The 21,889-nt window shown below is 53.1% G+C and overlaps 7 protein-coding genes across 7 annotated transcripts; 4 read left to right on the forward strand and 3 right to left on the reverse strand.

The window, feature by feature from the left end:
- Positions 1 to 451: 451 nt before the first annotated feature.
- Positions 452 to 3,413, reverse strand: SETTUDRAFT_132866 (uncharacterized protein; the record flags this gene model as incomplete). The annotated part of the gene is made up of 7 exons (XM_008022413.1): positions 3,282 to 3,413; positions 3,140 to 3,229; positions 2,791 to 2,922; positions 2,606 to 2,650; positions 2,357 to 2,529; positions 2,056 to 2,249; positions 452 to 1,996 (listed from the first exon to the last, which is right to left on the reverse strand). Exons 1-7 carry the CDS (start codon positions 3,293 to 3,295, stop codon positions 452 to 454), a joined length of 2,193 nt encoding a protein of 730 aa, XP_008020604.1. The 5' UTR covers positions 3,296 to 3,413.
- A 3,574-nt stretch (positions 3,414 to 6,987) lies between these two features.
- SETTUDRAFT_162086 (uncharacterized protein) lies at positions 6,988 to 7,890 on the forward strand (the record flags this gene model as incomplete). Its single annotated transcript, XM_008022414.1, has 1 exon — positions 6,988 to 7,890. A coding segment is annotated over exon 1 (289 nt), but the record flags the coding sequence as incomplete, so codon positions are not given.
- Positions 7,891 to 8,230: 340 nt separating this feature from the next.
- Positions 8,231 to 8,947, reverse strand: SETTUDRAFT_29883 (uncharacterized protein; the record flags this gene model as incomplete). Its single annotated transcript, XM_008021971.1, has 1 exon — positions 8,231 to 8,947. The coding sequence occupies one exon, from the start codon at positions 8,945 to 8,947 to the stop codon at positions 8,231 to 8,233; it is 717 nt and encodes a 238-aa protein (XP_008020162.1).
- A 1,712-nt stretch (positions 8,948 to 10,659) lies between these two features.
- Positions 10,660 to 12,737, forward strand: SETTUDRAFT_162087 (uncharacterized protein). Its single transcript, XM_008022415.1, has 2 exons — positions 10,660 to 11,178; positions 11,244 to 12,737. Exons 1-2 carry the CDS (start codon positions 10,727 to 10,729, stop codon positions 12,424 to 12,426), a joined length of 1,635 nt encoding a protein of 544 aa, XP_008020606.1. The 5' UTR covers positions 10,660 to 10,726; the 3' UTR covers positions 12,427 to 12,737.
- Positions 12,738 to 13,259: 522 nt separating this feature from the next.
- SETTUDRAFT_132872 (uncharacterized protein) lies at positions 13,260 to 14,460 on the forward strand. Its single transcript, XM_008022416.1, has 2 exons — positions 13,260 to 13,335; positions 13,385 to 14,460. The coding sequence occupies exons 1-2, from the start codon at positions 13,267 to 13,269 to the stop codon at positions 14,423 to 14,425; spliced, it is 1,110 nt and encodes a 369-aa protein (XP_008020607.1). The 5' UTR covers positions 13,260 to 13,266; the 3' UTR covers positions 14,426 to 14,460.
- A 527-nt stretch (positions 14,461 to 14,987) lies between these two features.
- Positions 14,988 to 15,796, reverse strand: SETTUDRAFT_29886 (uncharacterized protein; the record flags this gene model as incomplete). Its single annotated transcript, XM_008021972.1, has 2 exons — positions 14,988 to 15,672; positions 15,720 to 15,796. 2 exons carry the CDS (start codon positions 15,794 to 15,796, stop codon positions 14,988 to 14,990), a joined length of 762 nt encoding a protein of 253 aa, XP_008020163.1.
- Positions 15,797 to 18,414: 2,618 nt separating this feature from the next.
- SETTUDRAFT_170296 (uncharacterized protein) lies at positions 18,415 to 20,205 on the forward strand (the record flags this gene model as incomplete). The annotated part of the gene is made up of 4 exons (XM_008022417.1): positions 18,415 to 18,551; positions 18,627 to 18,813; positions 18,865 to 19,273; positions 19,405 to 20,205. 4 exons carry the CDS (start codon positions 18,415 to 18,417, stop codon positions 19,896 to 19,898), a joined length of 1,227 nt encoding a protein of 408 aa, XP_008020608.1. The 3' UTR covers positions 19,899 to 20,205.
- Between the last annotated feature and the right edge of the window lie 1,684 nt (positions 20,206 to 21,889).

Below are 21,889 nucleotides of genomic sequence, written 5' to 3' on the forward strand. Positions count from 1 at the left end.
GATCTTGTATCAGGTGCCGGCTGAGACCATTGCCGTATTCGATACCCAAGAAGAAGAAGATTTTTTTTTCTCAAGACTGATTATTATTTACCGTCTAGGGAGTTTTTGTCTTGACGTGGAATGGAAAAAATATAAATAAAAGACGCTGTTTGATAACAAAGATGATGATGCGTCCGATACAGAATATCTTACAAGGTGCTCAAACAGGCAGGGAATAGATTCTTCTTCGTCGTCGTCTTCTTCTTCTTCTTCTTGTCCGCCTTGTTGTTGTTGCCCCAGATGCCCGTGAGATACTTTCAGCGGTAAATCCATCTTTTTTCCATCATGTTGAACCACAAAAAAACATGCAGACTGGGGAATAAAGTAGAAAATGGGAATAGAGAAAGTGAGGGGAAACAAACAGTCATAATCCACCAAATCAATCGCTACATCCCAAAACTTGGTCATCACTTCATGCCGTCTTGCCACTGAGAATCCATGGCCTCCTCACCCAGAACTCATCCTTGATAATGTCCACGTGCTCCATCAGCACGGTTGCTTTGCTCCTTTTCTTCCGGTCCTTTTCCTTTTGTGTGCGGCTCATGGCTACCGGGCGCCCTTCATCGCTAGTCTGGTTCTTCGCTTCCCGCCTCTGCGCCTCGGGTTGCCTGCGCTTTTGCGACTCGTTGGGCTGCTTCGCCCGCGTCGAGTCTTTGAGCTTGAGGTTGGGCGGAGGCAGGTTGCTCCGGGTTGAGAAGCTTGTGCTAGGAAACGGCTGTGTCGTAGGGTAGGGTTGAGATTTTGGCGCTGGGATCGTCGACGAGATGAGCGTGTGCAGATCTGGCGTGGGGTGCACCGAGTGCAATGACGAGGATGTGAGTGGTGACTGTGCCAAAGTTGGCGCCCATGTTGGTGTGGAAATGGCATGCAGTTCCGCGATGCCTGGATGCGCAGCGCTCTCATCGGTCCAGACTTGGCCGCCCCGGTTCTCAGAGTCACTGGCTCTTCGTACCACTGGCTCGTCAGCATTACAGATATTGTTTCTGGCCGATTCTTCCCGCGGGCTGTTGGCTATGACCTTCTCTCTTGTTCGCGTCTCTTCTTCTGCACTCATTGGCGGACTTGGTAGAGCCTTGTTCTTTTGCATTGGCGGACTAACTCGTCGAGGTGGCGTGGGTAGTGCCTCTTTCTCGTCGACAGTACCTCTAGTAGCTTTCAGTGAGCCTGTTGATTGGTGAACTGGGAGTGACAACTTCCTCGGTTTATTGTTGGCGGGGATGCTCGACATGCGGAGAGGGATAAATGGTGGTCCTGTCTGGACCCTGCTACCAGAGTTGAAGGTGGGAAGTGTTGGTTGGCTGGGCGAGCGTCGTTTCAGCCCAGGGTACTGGTCTTGTTGTGCATGCGGTGTCGAAAGGGACGCAGAGGCCGAGTGCGAAAACACATGGTTGTTTGATGGTAGTGGATGGTGGCGGTACCCTGCGATTGGGTAATCGGCGGGGAAGTCATTCTGCGGTGTTGTTGGTGAAAAGTTTGTGCGTGTTGTTGGGTTTGGTGCATTCAAAGACATTGGAGGCCTGGTACTTGGTTTCAAGGTTGGTGGAGAAAGAGGTAGAAGCGCCAACGAAGGCAGTTGTTGCTTGCCGCAGAAGTGTGATTTGGCCCAGGTGGCTGTTGAGGGTGGCGAGAGTGGCAGAGACGGGTCTGAGGCATTGGCACTGCTCTCAGGAATGACAGGGTTGGATCGAAGCGGGTTGGGCAATGCTGCTCTTGACATGGTGGGTGATGGTGGCGGCGAAGGAGTCGATGCTGAGGAGAAAAACGTCGGACGTGAGCAAGAGGCAGGCGATATTATCAACTCTTCTGACTCTGGCAGAAGCGGGATAACTCTCTCGATAGACTGAGACAGCTTATCTTTAGAAACGCGCTTCGGTATCGGTTGAGCAAGGAGCGGGGGTGTGGGGAAGTCGGCAAAGACAGGGTTGAACAACTCTTCAGCTGGCGGGGGAGGGAAAAACTATCCATGTTAGGCGCCGGGATTCGATGCATGAACAGGACGGGAGGACCATGACCTACATCTCGATACAGCACAGTGCCCTTCCTGAAGCACTCGGGCTCGTTGTTGTAGTTGATGCCGAATTCTTTGAACAGAATCTCGTTCTTGTCTGCTGACACGGTTCCTTTGAGTCGTTCTTCTGCCTCACGTGTGCCCATGCCGCCTTGTTGCACCAAGGTCCAGAAGGTAGTGTTGTATAGATTGTTTATGTGGCCTAGACGTCGATCAGCCCCACTGGCGATATCGATAGCAGACTGAGGGAGATTGCAGGAAAGCAAAGTGCGCGCAGTGGAGAAACAGTAGCAAGGTCGGGGTACCTACAGTCAACTTGTCGCCAACTCATGTAGTCACGGAGATTGGTGTCGCTCGGATAGCATACTGCCCGTCCGTCGAATGAAGGGAGAGGGGGCGTGAGTGGCTTGTGCGGGAAATATCTAGACCACGAAAAGATATAATAAGAGGTGAAAGTGGAGACGATTGTTGAGGTCAGCTTGCTGCGGGCGGGTCAGCATCTAGGTAGACGGAGCGGTGCAACACAGGGTATCCAGGTGGATAAGAGTAGTTCCATACCTTGCGCGGCGCTCGAATAAGGTGCAGTCCTTGTGGAAGACGAAACTAAGACCCACGTCAGCTAGCGAACTTGTGAAACGCGGACGGGCGTCCGAGAAGAGAGGCAGCAAGTGGCACAGAGACTGCGCCACGGGACTGTCATCTAACTCAAACATGGCAGCCGCCAATCGAGGAGTAGAACGTGCCTATACTCGTCGCTGTTACCAAAGGCGACGACAAGGTCCGGTAGTTCTTGCATGACAGCCTTGGCGGCGGCATTCATAACGTCTAGGCCATTTTTGTCGTTGGGCTTGGTGAAGTTATATTTGGTGGTGAACCTGGCGGCATGGGGTTAGCAACGAGGTGCCTGGTGGTGTATAGTAGGAGGAGGAGGAGTAGTAGTAGTAGTGGTGGTCGTAGTCAAAGGGATGGCCTCAAGCAGCTCTCTATCCGTGCCACGGGTACCTGCATATGGTGCCGGGCCCGAAATAGCGCCCTGGCACGCGGGCAGCGCGGAGGAGGCGGCAAAGGCGGAACGAAGGAGAAAGCACATACTTGGAAAAGCCGCGGCCGTCGATGCGGACGACAATCCACGTGTTGGCGAGCAGAGTATCCGACTGCTCAAACAGGCGCACATATTCATACCTGGGCAGCGTCAGTCGCCGGCCATTGCGGGGTCCAGCGGGCGAGCACTCACTTGCTGTTGGCCATTTAGTCGCGGCCGCGGTCGAGGTCGAGGTCGAGGTCGAGGTCGAGGTCGAGGTCGAGGTCGAGGTCGAGGTGAAGGACGGCGGGCGCGTGATGCATAGTCTGGCAGAGGTCCGCGGCGAGAAGACGGACGGGTGCCAGTGGTTTTGAAGGCTGCGGGCGCGCGAGACTAAGACGACCCCGCGGCGCGGTAGCAAAAAGACAGCGTTTCAGGATGGCAGACGTTATGCAGCTAGGGCGACAAGCCTCGTGAGTCGAAGACAGCTCGCACGTCGAGGGCGCAATTGGCATTGTCCGCGTCGACCATTTGTGCCCGGCGCGCGCTACGCCAACCCGATTGGGTCCCCACTCGCCACACCCGACCGGTCGCACTAGCGCTACAACCCCCAGCCTCTGCTTGCATCTCCCCTCTCTCTCTCTCTCTCTCCCTCCCAGCGCCTCTCTCCCTCTCCCTCGCCCTCTCCCTCCCGCTCTCGCTTTGCCTCGCCCCCCTTGCCCATTGCAGCTACTCGCTGCGCCGCCCTCCAAACCCACGACATGCCATCCATGCACACGGCCGCTGATGCGCCCGCCCGCCGCGGCTATAGCACACACGGCTCGCTGCCATCGCCGAGGTGCTGAAACACCCATCTGCCTTTCTGCTCTCCCGGCCGCCCTCCCGCGCTGATTCAGCGGTTGGGCTGCTGGAAACCATTGTGGTGTCGATTTCCGCTGTCGAGCCCATGTGACGGTCGCCGCGAGCTTGATGCTGGCACCGAAGCCCGTAGCCTGACGTATCCGGGACGCCGGCCTCCAAGGGCACCAACGAACAGGAGCTGCAACCCGACGCTCAAACGCAAACCGCCATGTAACATTCACAGCCAGTGCCTGTGTCTGGCCGGCAACGCGTGCTTCCATTGGTCCCATGTCCACGCCGGATCTCTCCGTTTCCTGCGCCTTCTTGGCTACAACGCTACTTGCCCGCAACGCCTCGTGCCCTCGTTCGTCCTATGCTGCCTCTTTACACAAATCCGTCTCAGGAACCCGGGCCTGCTGCTGACATGGCTTCCCCACACGTGCAGCGCCAGGCTTGCCTCGATCAAGCACCAGCACTGCGCTTGTGTATGATGAAACAACCACGGCCACACTTCCCCCAACGTACTATTCCATTTTAACTTTGATAAGACCCGAGCTGTCGGTAGGAAAAACACAGATACTCATATACATAAACTCAATTGTGTCTTTCAATCCGGTCCCTTTCCCAGGCACCCCTGCCCAGCATGGGCCGGACCGGCGCCGCAAACGAGTGGATCTTGGTGTCAATCCGGCTTTTCCGCACTCCCGCTGTTTTGTCTAATTGTCGCCCTCCCGCATCTCATCTGTAGTCGTCTTGTCGTCGTGGCACATCTAACCCAAGCACCGGCAGTCGGCCAAGTCTTATGCCCTCCAGCGGAATCTGCCTAGTGTATACAGAACATGTTTCGCGTATAGAAAAAAACAAGGAAAAATCGGGCTCCGCAAACGTCGGCAGAAGGTTTCAAACGTCCCCATCTGAGACGCGTTGCGATTACGCTCGCTCGGTAGTGCAATTCACCACTTACCGCATCGGAGATTTCGCCCTGTCCTCTTTGTTCGCATGGCCGGCTTTGGTGCGCCTCAATTCTTGGCACCGGATCAAATGGGCGGGAGAGGAGCGGCCAAGCCTGTCTAAACAGGCTAAGGTAATGTAACCTGTCTGTAATTTCGCTACACTGCTCCTGACTACAAAAACAACTTACACAAAGTTGCAACAGCGTCGCCTCTTGCCGAGTCATGCAGCTGTACATTGCCAAGGTTGCCGACCATCAAATGGGACAATGCCTGTACCAAACGCCCAAGGGAGACTGCCAGACCCCAAGGCCAGTACCAAGGTCGTCTACATTGTACTACTTCTCTTTTCCAAAAAGCAAGGAAATGAGGCTACTGTGCAACCCTGTGTTTTTTTATTGTTTATTTGAAATAGTTCTAGTCGGATCGCCGAGAACGGGGACTCGGCGCATTGATGAAGCTTAATTGATCAACAACGAAAAAAGCGTCATTTTGAACTCTATGCGTACACCAAAGACGTCTAACCACGTGATGCACTACCCACGTGATGATTTGTCAAACAATGCTCTGTTGAGCCACTACTGGGCGAAGAGGGAAATTGCCAATATGCAAGAAAGAAAGAAGGAAAGAAAGAAAAGGGGTATTGGAGGCCTTGGACAAAGGAAGAGAGAGATGAAGAATTAACTATCCATCCCAATCCCCCAGTCTGATGCTGGAAACATCATCGTAGACCTTGGTGTACAGCACGCACTAACAAGTCAACACCCGGAATCACCCGCATTTTGGTTATCGCTTCTCCAGGTTGTAGCTACGCCTCCGTCCCCTTTCAGGGTCTGCCACTCGGGTATCTAAACCAGCCACACCCGGCGCCACCTTCCCCCCACCCCCAGAAAAGCAGTCACGCGCTCAATAAAAAAAAATAACGCCTCTTTCACCACCACCACTACCATTTTTTTTTACCCGAAACTCAAAAAAAACAAGCTTAAAAATATCATCCGGTGAGCCAGTGTGCAAGCCAGGGTCCAGCACACGCCAAGATAGGCTTGTTGAGGTTCTTTGCTCTCTCTTTTATTTTTCTCCACTGGGCTAGAGCAAGTTGGCAGGTTTCTTTAGTATAGTTTTATTTATTTATTTATTTCCTTGTTGGCGAACTAGTGAGGGTAATGAACAAAATAAAAAATAAAATACAAGTACTTGACAAGCAAGATGAAGACTCAATATTGAGATTGGTAAAGAAACAGGACAAAGGACGACGACTACTACTACAACAACAACAACAACAAAAGAAAAGAAATGTCATTGCTGAATCATGGCACACATACACGACATGACATGATTTCCCCTCACGTGGCCCTCATTATTCTGTGACCATGTCTACCCCTGTGGCGCCGTGGTCTAACAGCCAGACAGCCAATTACCGTCTTAGTTAGCACCTGTATTATGCCTTGACTCTTGTCTGTGTTGCGGGTGAATACGGGAGAGTGACGGTAATAGAAGCGAAAGGGAAAAAAAGAGGAAAGTATGCGGGAGAAGTCGGAATCAGGCAAGCTGGGTAGTTTTTGTAGCGAGTGTAGGTGGTGGTGTAGAGAGAGGACTTGACTCGTGCACACAATACGAGGGGGACATAGATGTGGGCATTTTGGCCGCGCGAGGAACATGTGCCAAGGCGCTAGACTATATATAACTACTACCTTGTTTATACAGGCGATTTGACGTGCACGTATATGAGAAGGGTGGAAGCGCATCGTGTTTGAGGGTGCGAGGGGCGACATGTTGGTACTTTGTCGCCGTGCTATCTGATGATTATGCACGCGCTGTTTACCTATACTTGAATTGTTTGTTTCATCCGATAATCTGCGTTATCTGTATACAAAGTACCCGGTATGCGGGCTGGACCATCAAACCCGCTTGGCGTACCCTGGTCCTTAAGTGAACTATAGCATCCAAGCCTTGTGGTGACATGTGACGTTTGACGTTAGAGATGGCGACTACGTGATTTGAAAAAACTTTACATTCTCTTATATCAAGCGAGGTAATGGTGCACTTGGCCAGATAATGCATGGATTCAAAGAAAAGGGGGAATGCAGACTCCACATGTGCGTGGTGGAGTTGTGACAGACTAGTAAGTAGCTTTGCCTCATGTGTGCGTAGACCGATACAAAGGGGGATTCTTACCATGATGATGAGAATCTCAAGGTCTGGGTGATGCATATGCACAGCATTCAGCTTCGAAAGGGATTTACCGAAAGGAATTGCGCAGGGCTGTGGGACTAGTCTTGAATCGCGCCCTGAACACGGTGCCGGCGACTCGAAATATCCGGTGCAACCACGTCGTGCATGAAGATTCTGCGAATGAGCCACAAGACTTGAGAATAGGATCAAGATGTCTTCTACCAATAAGGTCAGTATCAATGATGATGCAAACCTAATAATAAAAAATGGGTCTCTGTTGATGGTTTCGTGCTCGTTGAGAAGAGTGGTTGATGTGAACCCTTTACAGTGCATTAGTTCGTGTCGATTCCAGAGACGAAAAACAAAAATGATGGCAAGAAGTAAGGAGATTTTTGGCAGGGACCAAAGCAAAATTGAACCACTACAGAGCCTGCGACCTGATAGAACCTTTGAGTGGATCCTTTGGAAAAATGTCTCTTGGAGCTGGGTTGTATGGTTAGGAAAGCCTCCACAAGTCCAAAGCCAAATCCGACCTGGGGTCCACCTTGCCATTTTCCAGAGTAACGGGGTCGTGGGGAACGATGATCCGGGCCACTGTCGGATGCAGCAGTCTGTTACGGCGAATGCTAGTTGCAAGCGAGCAAAAGACTAGCGATGTAGACGCGATGACTACAAGGCTCCACCTAGGGAGTATTTGAAAAGGGGGATACCGACTGGATAAGTGTGGTGTTCCAGTAAGATAACCGTCGTCCAAACGGGGGATTGTGTGATGAGGCCATGGTGAGACCAACGAGACACTTGTTCAATATTCCAAATGAAGAACAAGGGTCAGCATCCCACAGATGGGAATCAGTCCAAACAGATGTCAAGGCTGTGGTGTGGAGGGAAAACGTGAGACGCTCCTTGCAGCAAGGGCAGAGAAGAGGGTATATGTTAGCAGCAGAGAGGAAGCAGCTACTGGGCGAGTTGACCAAGTGGATGGACAGATGGCCAAGGGGAACACGGGTCATGGATAGACCCTCAAACCCAAGGGTTGGCGGCCTCATGTCGGTCTGCCGTTGTTCGGTTAAGACGGAGGCCTGCGTCCATGGTGGAGCCAGCAAAGTTGGGGGGTAAGACAGTGGGACGCATGACTATCAGGCGAGTAGAATGTGGGGATTGTGGGAGCTCCACACATGAGGCTCCGTCTTCCTGATGGGTTTATCGGACTTTGGCAATGTCTTGGGAACCGGGGGCTGGGCTTGGGAAGACGCGAATAGGGTGAGCACATGAGAAGTCGGAGATTGAGTTAGGCACGACGAATGGGCCGTGCATATGCGGCTCAGCGGCAGCGCCGAAAGCGTACTCTAGCACGGGCACTGAGGTGGAGCTGGTGGACTGGGATAGCCCGCGCGTAAAGCAGAGCCGCCAGAGATGCACGATTGGCAGCGATAGACGACCAACGGGGCCTTTGACTGCGATGGCAGGCGGTTTCCCCAGTTCCAGCGCCCTGGTGGGAGGTCTCACAGCGGCATCCAAGTGGAATCGCAGCAAGCGGGTGGGTGGAGGAGATTGGCCACGCGGTGCCTGGTGCAGCAGTAGGCGTAATTGGTCGGGGGTTGAGGAAACCCTGAGGCTGCAGGAGGCGGTTGGCGGTGTCGTGTGCGAAAAGTGGGTATGAGTGTGATTATCCGTAGGGCATGTGCATAAGAGAGAAAGGCCGACATTAAGTGCAGTCCCGGTGGCAGGATAGACGTAGAGGAGGGGGTGTGCTGGCAGGCGGCAACACGTGCGCAGGCGCGGTGTAGTGGGCGCCGAAGCGGAAGATGTTTGGCAGGCAAAAGGAGGGGGGGGGCCGTCTTTTCCGTGGGAGCGGTATTCTTGGGGGAGACGGATGGTTGTTGGGGCTTGGGAATGGGGAACTGGAGAGATCGGCATCTTGTCTTTGTTCTGTCGGGTCGTGGGGAAGACGGGGTCGGCAGCAGGCAGGCGACAGCTGCAGTGGTGCTGCCACTGTCGCTGTCACATGGGTGGTTGTTCTTGTGGTGGTGGTGGTGGTGGTTATTGCTGCAGCAGCAGTTCGTGTCGGTCGCGCCTGGCCGGGACGTGTTCGTGTCTGCAGCGTGCCTGCCTATCCTGGGTGCGTGCGGTAGGCAGGTGGAAGGCACGACCGGCGAGTGCAGCGGAGTGCCACAGCGAGGTGAGCGCGCCAACCGAGGCCGGGCCTTCCTGTTTTGGGAAGCCCGGATCAGCACTGGCACCGGCTGGGAGCCTCATGTCGACGCTAGCAGCTCAGGCCCGCGAACCGCTGACCCGCGAGGCTCAACCGCCAGCGATGCGCACGATCGCGTGCGAAGGCTAAGCATTTGGCATTGGCAACCTATCCTGCATTGGCAGGACGGGCGCCCGTCGAGAGTGCACACGATGGTGCAGGGCGAGGGCGGTGGCGTGTGTTTGCGAGTGCGAGCGCGCGTGCTTGTGCTGGCGCTGGGGAGCGAGGGCCAGGCTTGGTCTGGGGTCGGAAAAACATGGCCGTCGCCAGTGGCCGAATCAGGACTTGCCGGCCGGCCAGCGTCACCGCAGCAGTGGCAGTGGCAGCAATTGTGCCCGAGGCATGCAGCTGCAGTCTCTGCCGCCCGTCTTGGGCAATGCGCCCGCCCATGGCCGACAAGCTCGTCACCGTTGCAGCCACGGCGCGCTCAAGCTCCACCCCCCCAAGCACCGTGTTAGTCAAGATCGGCCGCCAAGCCACAGAAGCTGCAGAGCCGCATGCGCACGGTTGGTCAGACCCTGCATGCCCGCCGCTGCCTGACGTCACGCCCGCTCGTGTTGGGCCTGGCGGGCAGCATGGCGGGCGTGGCAGTCGCAGTCGCAGTGCTGCTTGTGCCTGTGCTGGTCCGCCGTGCAGAAATCTCAGCACGCTATTCTCTTCCGCGGCCTGGCGTCTGTGCCTGTCCTCTGGCGGCATGTTGCCCGAGTCGTTAGTCATACGCCTGCCCTGCCCGGCCCTGCCCTGCCCTGCACCCGACGAACGCCTGCTGTCCCTGCAGCGCCTTGCCATCACCGTGACATGGCACTCTATTTCCCTGGCGCTGGGCTGCTGCTGCTGCTGCTGCTCCATGGTCACACTGCACACTGGCAATGCCTGGGCGCGGCGGCCTGGCCCCAAACCGTCCCTTCGCCCGCCCGCCGCTGGCCACACACATGCACTGCCGTCTTTTGCTCGCCGCCCTCTTACTCACCCGCTCTCCCGATGCTTGCTCCCGTGACGTAATGTGGAGGCAACCTCGCAGCCAAGGCGCCAGGCTGCCTGGGCCGAGCGCGCTTGTCGCACCGCAAGCGTCCTCCCCTCTTCTCCACCATTGGCCTCAACAGCACACGCTCCACTTCCGCTCCCTGTTAGGCTCGCTGCATCTCCACAGTTTATTTGCGCCTCTCCCGCCAGCTGCACGGCCTCTTGCGTTGCTGCAACACCAGACAAGGCCAAGATGGTGGGAAAAAATCGTTATCTAGTCTTCTCCACGCGTCAGACTGCAGCCTGGTAGCGCTGCTGGAAAAGTGGACCAATGCCTACACGCTGCACCATGTTTTTGCCCGCAACCCCGGTACGCCTGCTGGGGATCACCATTTAAACCCTCTACCCTCTCCCCCAGCTGCCTCTCTCCCCACCATCTCCTCACTTCCTCCGGCTTGTTCATCCATACACAGACAGCAACCATGCCGCCCCGAATCAAAGAGAGCGCTGCTGGTGTGCCCACCTACTGGGGCCAGTCCGGTAGGATGCTCCAGGTCCTCGTCACTATTGTCGCCGTCACCGACTTCCTTCTCTTCGGCTACGACCAGGGCGTCATGAGCGGAATCATCTCTGCCCCCGCTTTCAAGCACGCTTTCCCCCAGGTCGACGGCGACTCGACCTACGAGGGCTTTGTCGTCTCCATCTACGCTGTCGGTTGCTTCCTCGGTGCCTGCTTCATCTTCATCTTCGGAGACAAGCTCGGTCGCCGCAAGAGCATCTTCCTTGGTGCCTTTGTCATGATTATCGGTGTCATTATCCAAATCGCCTGTGTCCCTCCCAACGGCGGCGCCACTGCCCAGTTCATCGTCGGACGATGCATCACAGGTGTTGGCAATGGTATCAACACCTCGACCATCCCCACCTACCAGGCTGAGTAAGTTTCCATGCCCCAGCCCCTCACAGTCTACATGGGTAAAATATGTACTAACTGCCCGCCAGGTGCTGCAAAGCCAAGAACCGCGGAAAAGTCATCTGTATCGAAGGCTCCATGGTCGCCATCGGCACGCTCATTGCCTACTGGATTGACTACGGCTGTCTCTACGGCCCCGACGACTTCACTTGGCGATTCCCCATCGCTTTCCAGTGTGTCTTCGCCATAATTGTCATCATTATGATGATCTCGCTCCCCGAGTCTCCTCGATGGCTGCTCAACCATCACCACGAAGATGAAGCTGCCACGGTACTGGCTGGCTTGAACGGCCTCCCCCGCGACGACCCCGAGGTTCGCCTCCAGATGCAAGTCATCCGTGATGCCGTCAACGCTTCCGGTGGCGGTGGCAAGGTCCCTACCAAGGCTCTCCTCACAGGCGGAAAGACACAGCACTTCCGCCGTGCTCTTCTCGGCGCTTCGGGTCAATTCATGCAGCAACTGTCTGGTTGCAACGCCGTCATTTACTACTTCCCCATTCTGTGCCAGGACGCTCTGGGTACCACCCACAACCTTGCCCTTCTTTTGGGCGGTGTCAACATGGTGGTCTACGCCGGATTTGCTGCCACCTCATTCTTCTTTGTCGAGCGCGTCGGTCGCCGCAAGCTTTACCTCATCGGTACCGTCGGTCAGATGCTTTCCATGGTCCTGACCTTTGCCTGTTTGATCGACAAGACTGTCTCTGCGCCCGGAGCCGCCGTCGGTCTCTTCACTTACATTGCTTTCTTCGGTGTCACCTGGCTGCCTCTTCCCTGGTTGTACCCGGCTGAGATCAACCCTCTCAAGACTCGCCAGAAGGCCAACGCCTTCTCCACCATCAACAACTGGCTGTGGAACTTTTTCATCGTCATGATCACTCCTGTGCTCATCAGCAGCATCGGATGGGGCACTTACCTCTTCTTCGCCGCTCTCAATGCCTCCTTCATCCCCGTCATTTACTTCTTCTATCCTGAGACTGCTGGACGCTCCCTTGAAGAGATTGACCTCATCTTTGCCAAGGGTTTCACGGAGAAGATGAGCTATGTCCATGCCGCCAAGCAGCTGCCCAAGATGGACGAGGCCCAAATCGCCGAGGCCGTCCGCCAGTACGATATTTCTGACAGCGACGTCGAGAACCGATCTGCTGCTGGATCCTTCAAGGAGAAGCGCCGCCAGGATGAGGAGCTCATGCCCCAGGCTAGTGCACAGCCGTAAAATCTCATTTTTTGCCAAAGCATGTATGTGAGCGCTGGTCGCAATATTTGCGAATGAGCGCTGTGCGTGCGCGATGACATCGGCAAGCCGATGCATGAATGCATTTATGTCTGGTGGGAAATATACCCGGCGCTGAGACGCCACCCAATCCGGGCTTGTGGGACTCTTTACTCTGAAAAAAAAAATGTTGAACCATGTGCTTGGGAACATGCAGCCTTTTTCCTTTTTCCAATTTTCTGCAAATCTAGCATCGCATTATACCATAGATCGACAAAAATGTGTCGTATACTCAATTCAATATCTATGATTCCTCTTACCAACTTCTGTTATGATCTTGGTGTGTGTAGTGTTGTTTCATGAATGTGTGGCTATGTCGCCCCGCAACGCTTTTGAATATGTCAACCTTTGGTCATGTAAATTGCAAATCCAGTGGGCGAATGCATAACATACAACCTTGACTTGCCTCTTTACACGATTCAAATATGACAACCCGACACATTTTACAGCGTGATGAGATATGCTAGAAGACGGTGGTAGGGTACCGTACCCTTTGACTTTGACACCACAAGTAGTTAGTAATTTACACTTTGAATGCTTGCCAAGAGCCCGCGATAACAGATACACACGACCTCTAAGTACAGTTTCAATCTACCACTGCACTCCCTGTTGCTGAGAGTTGCTAGTCGTGGTTGCTTTGACGTCTGGTGTTGGAATCCGCACGTGCCTCCTAGAGGCCTTGCTCGGAACCGTTCCGATTTCCGCCAATGCCACTTGGCTTCCCTTTGTTGTATGCGCTGCTGTTGTCCTCACTTCTCCAGGATACCCCACGTGTAGTCGACAATGGCCACGTCAGATATATCGTTTGACGCTTTGATACCGCTCATCGTGTGGCAGTTCCTCATACCCATTGTCAGTGCAGCCCCAAACCCCCGAATCAACAGCATCTAACGCGACACAGGGAGCAGGATGGGTACAAACAGTCCTTTATGGCATCTTTATTCGCGCCGGCGACCCTAAGCCAATGCCCGGTTCTCCGCGATATGTCAAGCATCGTCGCAATATTCTTATCGCCATCTACGCAGCATATCTTACATTCACCATCTACGAAGCTGATTACAACCAGCAACGTTTGAGCAACGTATACCGCGACCTCGGCGTACCCATAGATGTTGACGAGAGTGGCATCAACTCGCGCTTCAGGAGGCTGACAATCAGATTTCACCCGGATAAAATAGGACCCAATGTGGACAGGGAGCTAGCCAACAACTACTACGTACACTTGAAGCACTCAAGGGACATACTTTTAGATCCAGCCAAGCGCTTCGCATATGATCGCTTTGGCCCAGACATCATCGCACAATGCCGACACTGCGTGACGGTCAGTGACTATATCAGCGAATCACTGGCGTCTACGGGCTTGATCTACGGCGTTCTGCTCATCATGTTGATCGGCGCAAGCGCCCTTCGCATTCAGACCACTGGCTCATACTGGCGCTACCTGGGCCTTCTTGCTGTCGCAACCTTCGACATGGCTACCGCTCTGCGCCCATATCATCCTGTGTTCCTCTCCAAGTACCTGAATCCGCTCCTCACATCAACTAATATCCGGCCCGCATACCTACCTTTTCAAGTCCTCAGTATCATGAAGAAAGCAGCCATCTCCTTCACGCAGTTCCTCGCTCTCCTCATGCGGCTTTACCGTAGCGACCCACAACAATCCGCAAAATCCTCCAAGGACACGGAAGAGGCAAGGCACAAGCAGCTCGACCGTCTCACGGCGTTGGTTACCGAGACCAATAAGGATGCGAACAGACTTCTGGAATTGGAGAGCATACCCTATAGGGAAAACGAGAAAGCAAAGAGCGAGCTGAGAGAGGCATTGAAAAAGTACATGGTACAGAACGTGGTGCATCAAGAGAGGGAGGTTAGAAATGCAATGGGAGAGGTTATGATGAGGAGAAGAACCGGCGCACCGCACGGCGCACACGGAACAAAGTAAATTTCGTAATCTATACAAACATCAAGTAGCAATTCACAGCGCCTTACACCTTGCCGTCACAGTCAACATACGCTACAGCACCTTGGCTTCCCACCACTGTGGAAAGAACTAGGTACACGAAGTACCATTTTCAACCTTCTTGGATAAAGTCTCTCTGTTTATCCCTGGCGATTCCTCCATGACAGGAGCTTTTCAGAAACCGGCCATTTCTGAGTCGAACTGGCAATATTGTATACACCGGATGGCGCGTCATTTTCGACGCCGCAGCACCCAACGACTACGCTGTAGGTAGACAGTACGGTCAGTTCCAGGTTGGCGTCGACTGGTCATTCGTATCCTTTGGCGTACTGGCAATGTAGAAGTCAACGCTGGCGTGACTTCTTCACCTTCACGCTCTCTCTAGCCGAAGCAAGCGTCTGACCAGCATCGAGTGTTGTAATAGCAGACCTCCCACTATCTGATTACTCCATGGGGATCGATTGCAAATTTGGCCACGCTAGAGACGTTGGTGCAGCAGGCCAGTTCTGGTGAGACAAAAGTCATTGTCCGTGTCCAATTCTAATTAGTACCCGACTGCCGCTAACGTAATGTGTAGCCCTGCCCCTTTTAGATTATCCACCTCCTTCTTTACTTTGGCGGTGAATGTGGCGGCCACATCTGAAAATCGCTCATAGTCAGCATCATTCAGCGACCCTTGTGACAAATCGATTTCGATGGCGACCTCGGTTCGTGTTGTCTGGATTGCACTGAGCGTCTCGATTGCTCTGCAGCATTGCTGCTCTTCCAAAGCCCGCTCTTCTGGCAACAGGAACGTCAAGTAAAGCGGCTGGATCTGGATCTGCAAACGTCTCGCGTAGTGGGCCGGGATCATTCCAAAACCAAAGCCATCGGTCTGGAGAAAAGGCCCCAGCAGGCAGAGTTCGGGATGAGAAAACTTGAATGTACGTGTCCAGTAGTAGCACTCGAGCATCTCCCGCCCAACATCGTAACCCAGGCTTCTTGTGCCCAAGCAAGCTGTTACAGGATCCTCGACCCATTGGTATGAGAATTGGCCACAGGACTCTCGGATAAGATGAGCGAAGCGGTGTGGTTGTCCAAGAGCTGCGCGCCGCACAATCACTTCGTTGTCATAGGCCCCCTGGAGGCAGAAGGCATAGATGCGGTTGCGAAGCTCGCGTGGTAAACGTGCAAATAGGCCCACAGCAACGTTTCTTGGATGAGATGCACCAAGGCTCTGGCCTGTGTTTCTGGCAAGTTAGCTTCATTCAGGAAGTCAAGTACATGTATTGCTTACTGTTTTACATGTCGAGCAACCATAGGTCTGTTGCTTCTTGAGGGAAGTGGGTGCTGTGTCCTGTCCAGTCGGTACATGTTACAGTTGTCCACGCAAGCTTCTTGATATAATGGTTGGATAGAATGTGTGATATCTGGGCAACGCTCGAAAAACCAAAGTCCCATGGTACCTCACATATACGGTTATCCATGGCGGCGGTGCCGCATGCTAAAGTAAGACTGCCATGGAAGGGCTTACTCGCCGTCACGTGAGCACTAACCGCCAAAGACTGCCTTTCGCGAAACCGCTCGCGAAACGTTGCTGACTAGTCAATGCCCAATACGCCGTAAACCGAATTAGGAAAGCATTGCGCAGCGCACGGATCACACGGAAAGCAAAGAACACCACTGATCCTTTACACAGACCCTGCTTGCCAATGCGAAATTTACAATAAGACCGAAGTGTCCGATAGAGGCTGATTCGAGGCCACCCAAAGCACGGTCCGGTGTTTTCGACGTAAGATAGCGCTGGCCGTTAGTCGGTGACCACATCAACGCGTATGCAGTGCACCGTCTCAACAAGGACGGTTTTGCGAAAGAAAAAAGGGCGAGGCAGCTGTTTGCACATATCAACATCCCAGCCAGTTCATTCAGCAGGTCGTTATGCGACGAGTGGCTCAAAGATCACATGTCTCTACCCCACTGCCAGATACGTGGTTGGCAGACATCATGCGTCTTATTCACCGTTTACCTTCAAGCCCCGCAGAGGTGACGAGACGCAAACCTAGGGGTGAGATTCAGGGTCCATTTTCGATATCTGACACCACGTCCTTGCGCACTAGACCACAGTCCCTGTCGGCAGCTCACAACCACGCCGCATGCAGTGCAGCAGACTCAACAGCATCGTGGGTGCACAATGCTGACCCGCAGATAAACAGTCGTTTGGCTCGGGCTCCGTAGAGATATTTGCTCGGTGGGCCTTCACATTGTCTGACCACGTTGGCTGTGCCGCACGCAGGTGAAGAAACACCCCCTGATGTCGGTCTTCGGTCACCGTATCCCACCGCACTCTATAGTCCCCCCGAGAGTTCCGCATCCAAGACATCGGGCAAATCGACGGCTTTTTGTTGCGTTGCCACGATTGAGAATTCGCTGTGAGTGGGAGTCGCTGTCCACGGCCCCAGTCGTCGTATCTGGTCGCCCTTCTTGATGACAGTCATACTGTACATGCTATATAGGTATGGGGAAACCATGCTGAGCTCGCTGTGTACATACTACGTGGTATGCTCAAATGACACGCAGCCGTCGCCTGAAGCCAAGCGATTCATAGGCACTTTGTCTTGTCCGCTTACGCACTGTTTCAAGACGACCAAGCATTTCGAGCACCAACCGTCAAATATATTCTTCGGCGTACACGACAAGTCTGTGTTTTGGCAACGCTTCGGCCCGCAAACCACAGCACTGGGGCGAGGCTGCAGATTCTGGGCGCGGTGGATTTACTGAAGTGACGAGTAAGGCCGGGGTGTAGCCGTTGTGAATTCTCTCCCACATTAACCGTGTACCTGCTTTACCCGGCATTCACCGATCCATCGTGGGGCAGTCTCAATCTTCATCCTTCGACTGCTCGTGACCGCGTCTGACTATTTCTTGCATACCGACTTTTCAGACAACCTACCATCATCAATGCTTTCAGCCTCTTCCATAAGCGCTTGGTGGCCAGCCAAACAGCGTCATTGGCAAGACTGCACAAGTAAGCTGATCGGGGTGTGGGGGCCGGCAAACCGACATCCTGATCGCTGGGACGCCTTAAGCTGAAGTGCGCAACTACACAGCACTAGCGATTACAGAAACAAGGGTGTCAAGGCAGAAAGCAGTGAGCACTTGAGGGTGTACTATGCCCCCAAACGGGAAATTTGGAACATTTGGGAGTGGTGACTGGAATCTCATGCATCTGCCTAGAGTTACTGTCAGAAATGTCCCCGCTGGTCAGACGAAAACTCACAATGAGAAATCCACAGGATAGAAAGCCGAATCCTTCATGAGAGAATTTTTGGGTTATTTCGACACTCGCTCAGCCCTACCATAGCTTCTCACTGCGCCCTTCTGCCCGTCGACGGCGTAAACCCGAAAGCTGGACTCCGACCGGTCTTCATTCCACATCGGGCCTCGATACGAACAAGACAGACCTTCAGGTGTACCTGAGCCCCCATATTGGCAACATGGCCATTCTTCAGCGACCTCTGAAGAGCTGATAAGACACATCTTCTAATCGTGTCGTATGTGGCGCACCAGCGAAATCCTATCAGGGTGCTCTTGAGGCTGTCACTGAATGTGAATAGCCCAGATATGGGATTAGGCGGGAAATGACTGTGGGCAATAGTATCACACCAAGGTCTAGTGTGGGTGTTGTAGGAGTCTAGATGGATGGCTGGCTCATAGGTTCCCCTGTCCTCCTAACCACTTTGGTATCATTAGGGGCGAAGCACGAGGCATTCATCGTGGCATGGCCACAGAACACAGTCACGACCTGTTTCGGGCCAATGTACTAGACAGTGGCTTGGGAAACGCCATGCCGCGAGAGAGAGAAAGAGGACAATGGGGGCCTATGGTGTAGGAGGGAAAGAAGAGAGCAACCTTATAATCTGCAAGTGTCAGTTTCACATGTGCATGCTCATCTCAGGGAACCAGGCCTTGTAAACTGTCTTTGATAATCGATTATGAAACGAAGTGCTAAGACAGACGCTGTGTACATCACTGGCCTCGGTCACGAGTATCCACCCCACACGATTCAACAGGAGGACTTTGCCAAAATCATTGAGAGTTTGTATCCTGGACACTATCTCTCGTCGCCAGGGTATGTAGTCCCGATTTTTTTTTCCACAAATCTCTCTCCGTACAGTGTACCCCTTTTCTGACATGAACCTCGCAGTATCCAGAAGCTCGTCGACTTCAACACCAAAACGCAAATCAAATGCCGCCCCACTGTCTCGGATAACAATACCTGGACACAGAAAGATGCACAGCCACCAAGTCTCACGTCGCTTTCACGCAGTTTCCGGACCAAAGGCCTCGATCTCGCCACGGCAGCATGCACCAAGGCCATGAGCGAGGCGGGCGTGTAGGCAAACGACATCACGCACCTTGTAGCGGTGACGTGCACCGATCAGGGGAACCCAGGCTACGATCTTTTTGTGAGCGAGCGTCTGGGGCTGGGGCCCAGCGTGCAGCGCGTGCTTGTGCAGGGCGTGGGCTGTGCAGGCGGCTTATCCGCGCTGAGGGCTGCCGCTGACATTGCGGCGGCTGCAGCGCTCAAGCGGCGATGCGCCCGCGTGCTCGTCTCGGCCTGCGAGCTCTGCAGCTTGTTCTTCCGCACAGAGCTCCACAACATCGTACATACCCACGATCAAACTTTGCATATTGCCCCTGCCCTGTTCTCCGATGCCGCCGCCGCCCTCGTCGTGTGCAACGGCCTCGCGCTGCAGACGCATACAAGACCGGTTTTTCAACTCGCTGAATGGGCCAGCTCAGTCGTGCCTGGGACGTCGGGCTTCATGTCGTATCACGTTGAGAAGAATGGTACGTAAGATAATCTCTATTTTGTTTCTGCCCGAGTTTTCTTTTTTTTGTGCAAGTGTGCACCACCGACAACTTTTGATTGATTGATTGATTGCACGATGCTAACTCGACACCAACCCCCCCCCCACAAGGCATGATTGCAACCATCAGCAAAGACGTGCCCAAAGCCGCAATCAGCGCCATTGCCCCCATGTTCCAGCAGCTCTGCAACAACACACGGGGCCGGCCCCGCAAGACGCCAGATCTGGACTGGGCCCTGCACCCCGGCGGCGCGGCAATCCTGCACGGCGCAAAGCACGCACTGCATCTTTCCGACTCGCACATCCGCGCCTCGCTCGATGTCTACAGGAACCACGGGAATTCTTCCAGTGCCTCCGTGCTCATCGTCCTGGATACGCTGCGCCGCTTGGGGCCAGGTAGAGACGATGTTGCTGCCGTGAGTTTTGGCCCGGGCCTCACGGTTGAAATGTGCATCATGAGTCGGTGTCGCGGCGATGCTGATTCTCGGGCTGCAACTCCGCCGGGGCATCGTGGAAAGATGGCTTCGTTTTGCGGCGCTTTGTACTCGCGCTTGTCGAGGAAGGTTGCGGGGAGACATGCGGCTGTAGTCAAGGATGTGAGTTAGATGCACATCAAGGCGGTGTAGTTCTTCTGTAGATGAACCGTTTACCTTGTTGTTGTTGTATATAGTGCGCCGGGAGGGACACAAATCAGTGCCCAGTGCTGGAATCGCCAAAGCCTTTGGTCGTAGAGATAGAATTTCTTGTCCTTGAAGAGTTTTTTCCTGGAATTCTCTACGGCGATGTAGCCGAGTTCGGTAAAGGGGGAAAAGAAATATCATACTTGGGTTTTTTACTTCCATCCTGCGTATGCAATCAGCGTCGTCTTTGAAGTCGATGAGAAACAGGGGCGTTGTCAGTAACTCACAGTTGAGAGAACACGTGTGTTGCATTGAGTCGACAACTAGAAATTACCTTACACAGTGGTTAATCCATGAAATGAGATGCCGTCTATAAAAAAGTTTGGTCTTTTGTGTGTTGGAATCAGCAAGAGATTCCAGCTTGAATAACAATAGAACCCAGATCACAAGTCAAATCAGCCCATCACACTAGCTGGCTCCTGATTATACACTTTCATTTGACTGACCTTGAATTATGACATCTATTATATTCTAATACCAAGACTGGTGTCCAGAAAGCGTATATTTTCACTGAGTTATTAGAATGAACAGTTGCTGTTTGTCCTTCATAATTTTGATCTCATCGCAATTCATAACCATCCTCCCAATGGCGATTGTAAAAGGTAATAAGAGCTAACATACCGCATATAGATGACGCAATATGATGGCGTGAGTGAAGTTTGTAAGAGACCAAGGGTATGCTAGCCGTGGCCTATCATTCTCCTCGGAAACAACCAAACATAATGAAACAGGGGTTCCGTTGCCGTAGTGTCTTTACTGAAATAAGTTTCAAGCGTTTCATCTCATTTGTTTTGATCTGATTACCAGATATCAATGCATTTAGAGTGCATTACGAACTGCGGTTCATAGTTGCATGGGGGTGCATGTCCTTGACTTTGCAAGATATTTTTTCTGCATTTAGGTACCATTTTAGGTGTCAGTATGGTTTATAATGCTTAGAGCGATTGCTCATACAGCGTCATGTGAACAAAGTCACTTCAATACCAAGAGCGGATGCAGGAAAATAACTGCAACCGACAAACAGCATGATGTGCTGGAAATGTGCTCCATGAGCTATATTGTTGTATTCGCGCCAATCATTTGGGAGATTGGCATGGCTTTGAAATAGTCTAGAAAGAAACAATGAGGTCTACTCCTTGATTGGCAAGGGCATTCCCAAAAGACCTCAATCTTCAATGCCACTTCAATCAGTAGAAGTTTTGCGAAATAGGAGCTATAACGTGGTTCACAAGTGAGTCGCTAACCCAAGCGAGTCGCTAACGCCCCACCAGCCCATCAACTTCATCACTATAACGCGTGATGTCTCAACAACGCAACTATCTATTAATATATTCTAAATCTAATCTTCAACTTGCTTTTTTTAACGTCTAGTCGCAACGTGTTCAGAGTGTAAACTGTGCTACTACTATCTACAACGTCCTACAAAGAACTCTATCTGATCAACGCGCTGGAAAGCGCCCTCGACGCGACTGCGAGCCGAAATCGAAGCGTCTAGATAAGCTAGAAGAGGAGGCTATAGTTGAGCGTATTCTTGAAGAGTCTGCGCGAGGATTTGCGCCTACAAAGCTTAACGTTCGAGTAATGGCTAATAAACTATTGGAGGAGCGTGGTGGCAACCCTGTTGGCAAGAACTAGGTTGACAACTTCGTTAAGCGGACTCCTGAGCTCCGTACGCGCTGGAGCCGTCCCTATAATCACCAGCGAGCCGCCTGCGAGGATCCAGTGGCTATCCAGCGCTGGTTCGACTTAGTCCAGGCGACAAGGCAGAAGTGGGGTATTGTGGACGACGATATCTACAACTTTGACGAGACTGGCTTTATGATGGGCAAGATTTTATCACAGTTAGTTATCACAGCATTAGAAGGATATAGGAAAAGAAGCAGATACAGCCAGGCAACCGTGAGTGGGTACTGTGA

The sequence above is a fragment of the Exserohilum turcica genome, assembly GCF_000359705.1.
Source record: "Exserohilum turcica Et28A unplaced genomic scaffold SETTUscaffold_1, whole genome shotgun sequence".
Classification (NCBI taxonomy): domain Eukaryota; kingdom Fungi; phylum Ascomycota; class Dothideomycetes; order Pleosporales; family Pleosporaceae; genus Exserohilum; species Exserohilum turcicum.

What these genes read in the sequence shown, in the direction of transcription:
- SETTUDRAFT_162087 (XM_008022415.1), top strand. Translation starts at nt 10,727, where the DNA reads ATGCCGCCCCGAATCAAAGAGAGCGCTGCTGGTGTGCCCACCTACTGG. An exon ending in ATCCCCACCTACCAGGCTGA is followed by an intron (nt 11,179 to 11,243) that starts GTAAGTTTCCAT and finishes ACTGCCCGCCAG; the next exon opens with GTGCTGCAAAGCCAAGAACC.
- SETTUDRAFT_132872 (XM_008022416.1), top strand. Translation starts at nt 13,267, where the DNA reads ATGGCCACGTCAGATATATCGTTTGACGCTTTGATACCGCTCATCGTG. An exon ending in GGCAGTTCCTCATACCCATT is followed by an intron (nt 13,336 to 13,384) that starts GTCAGTGCAGCC and finishes AACGCGACACAG; the next exon opens with GGAGCAGGATGGGTACAAAC.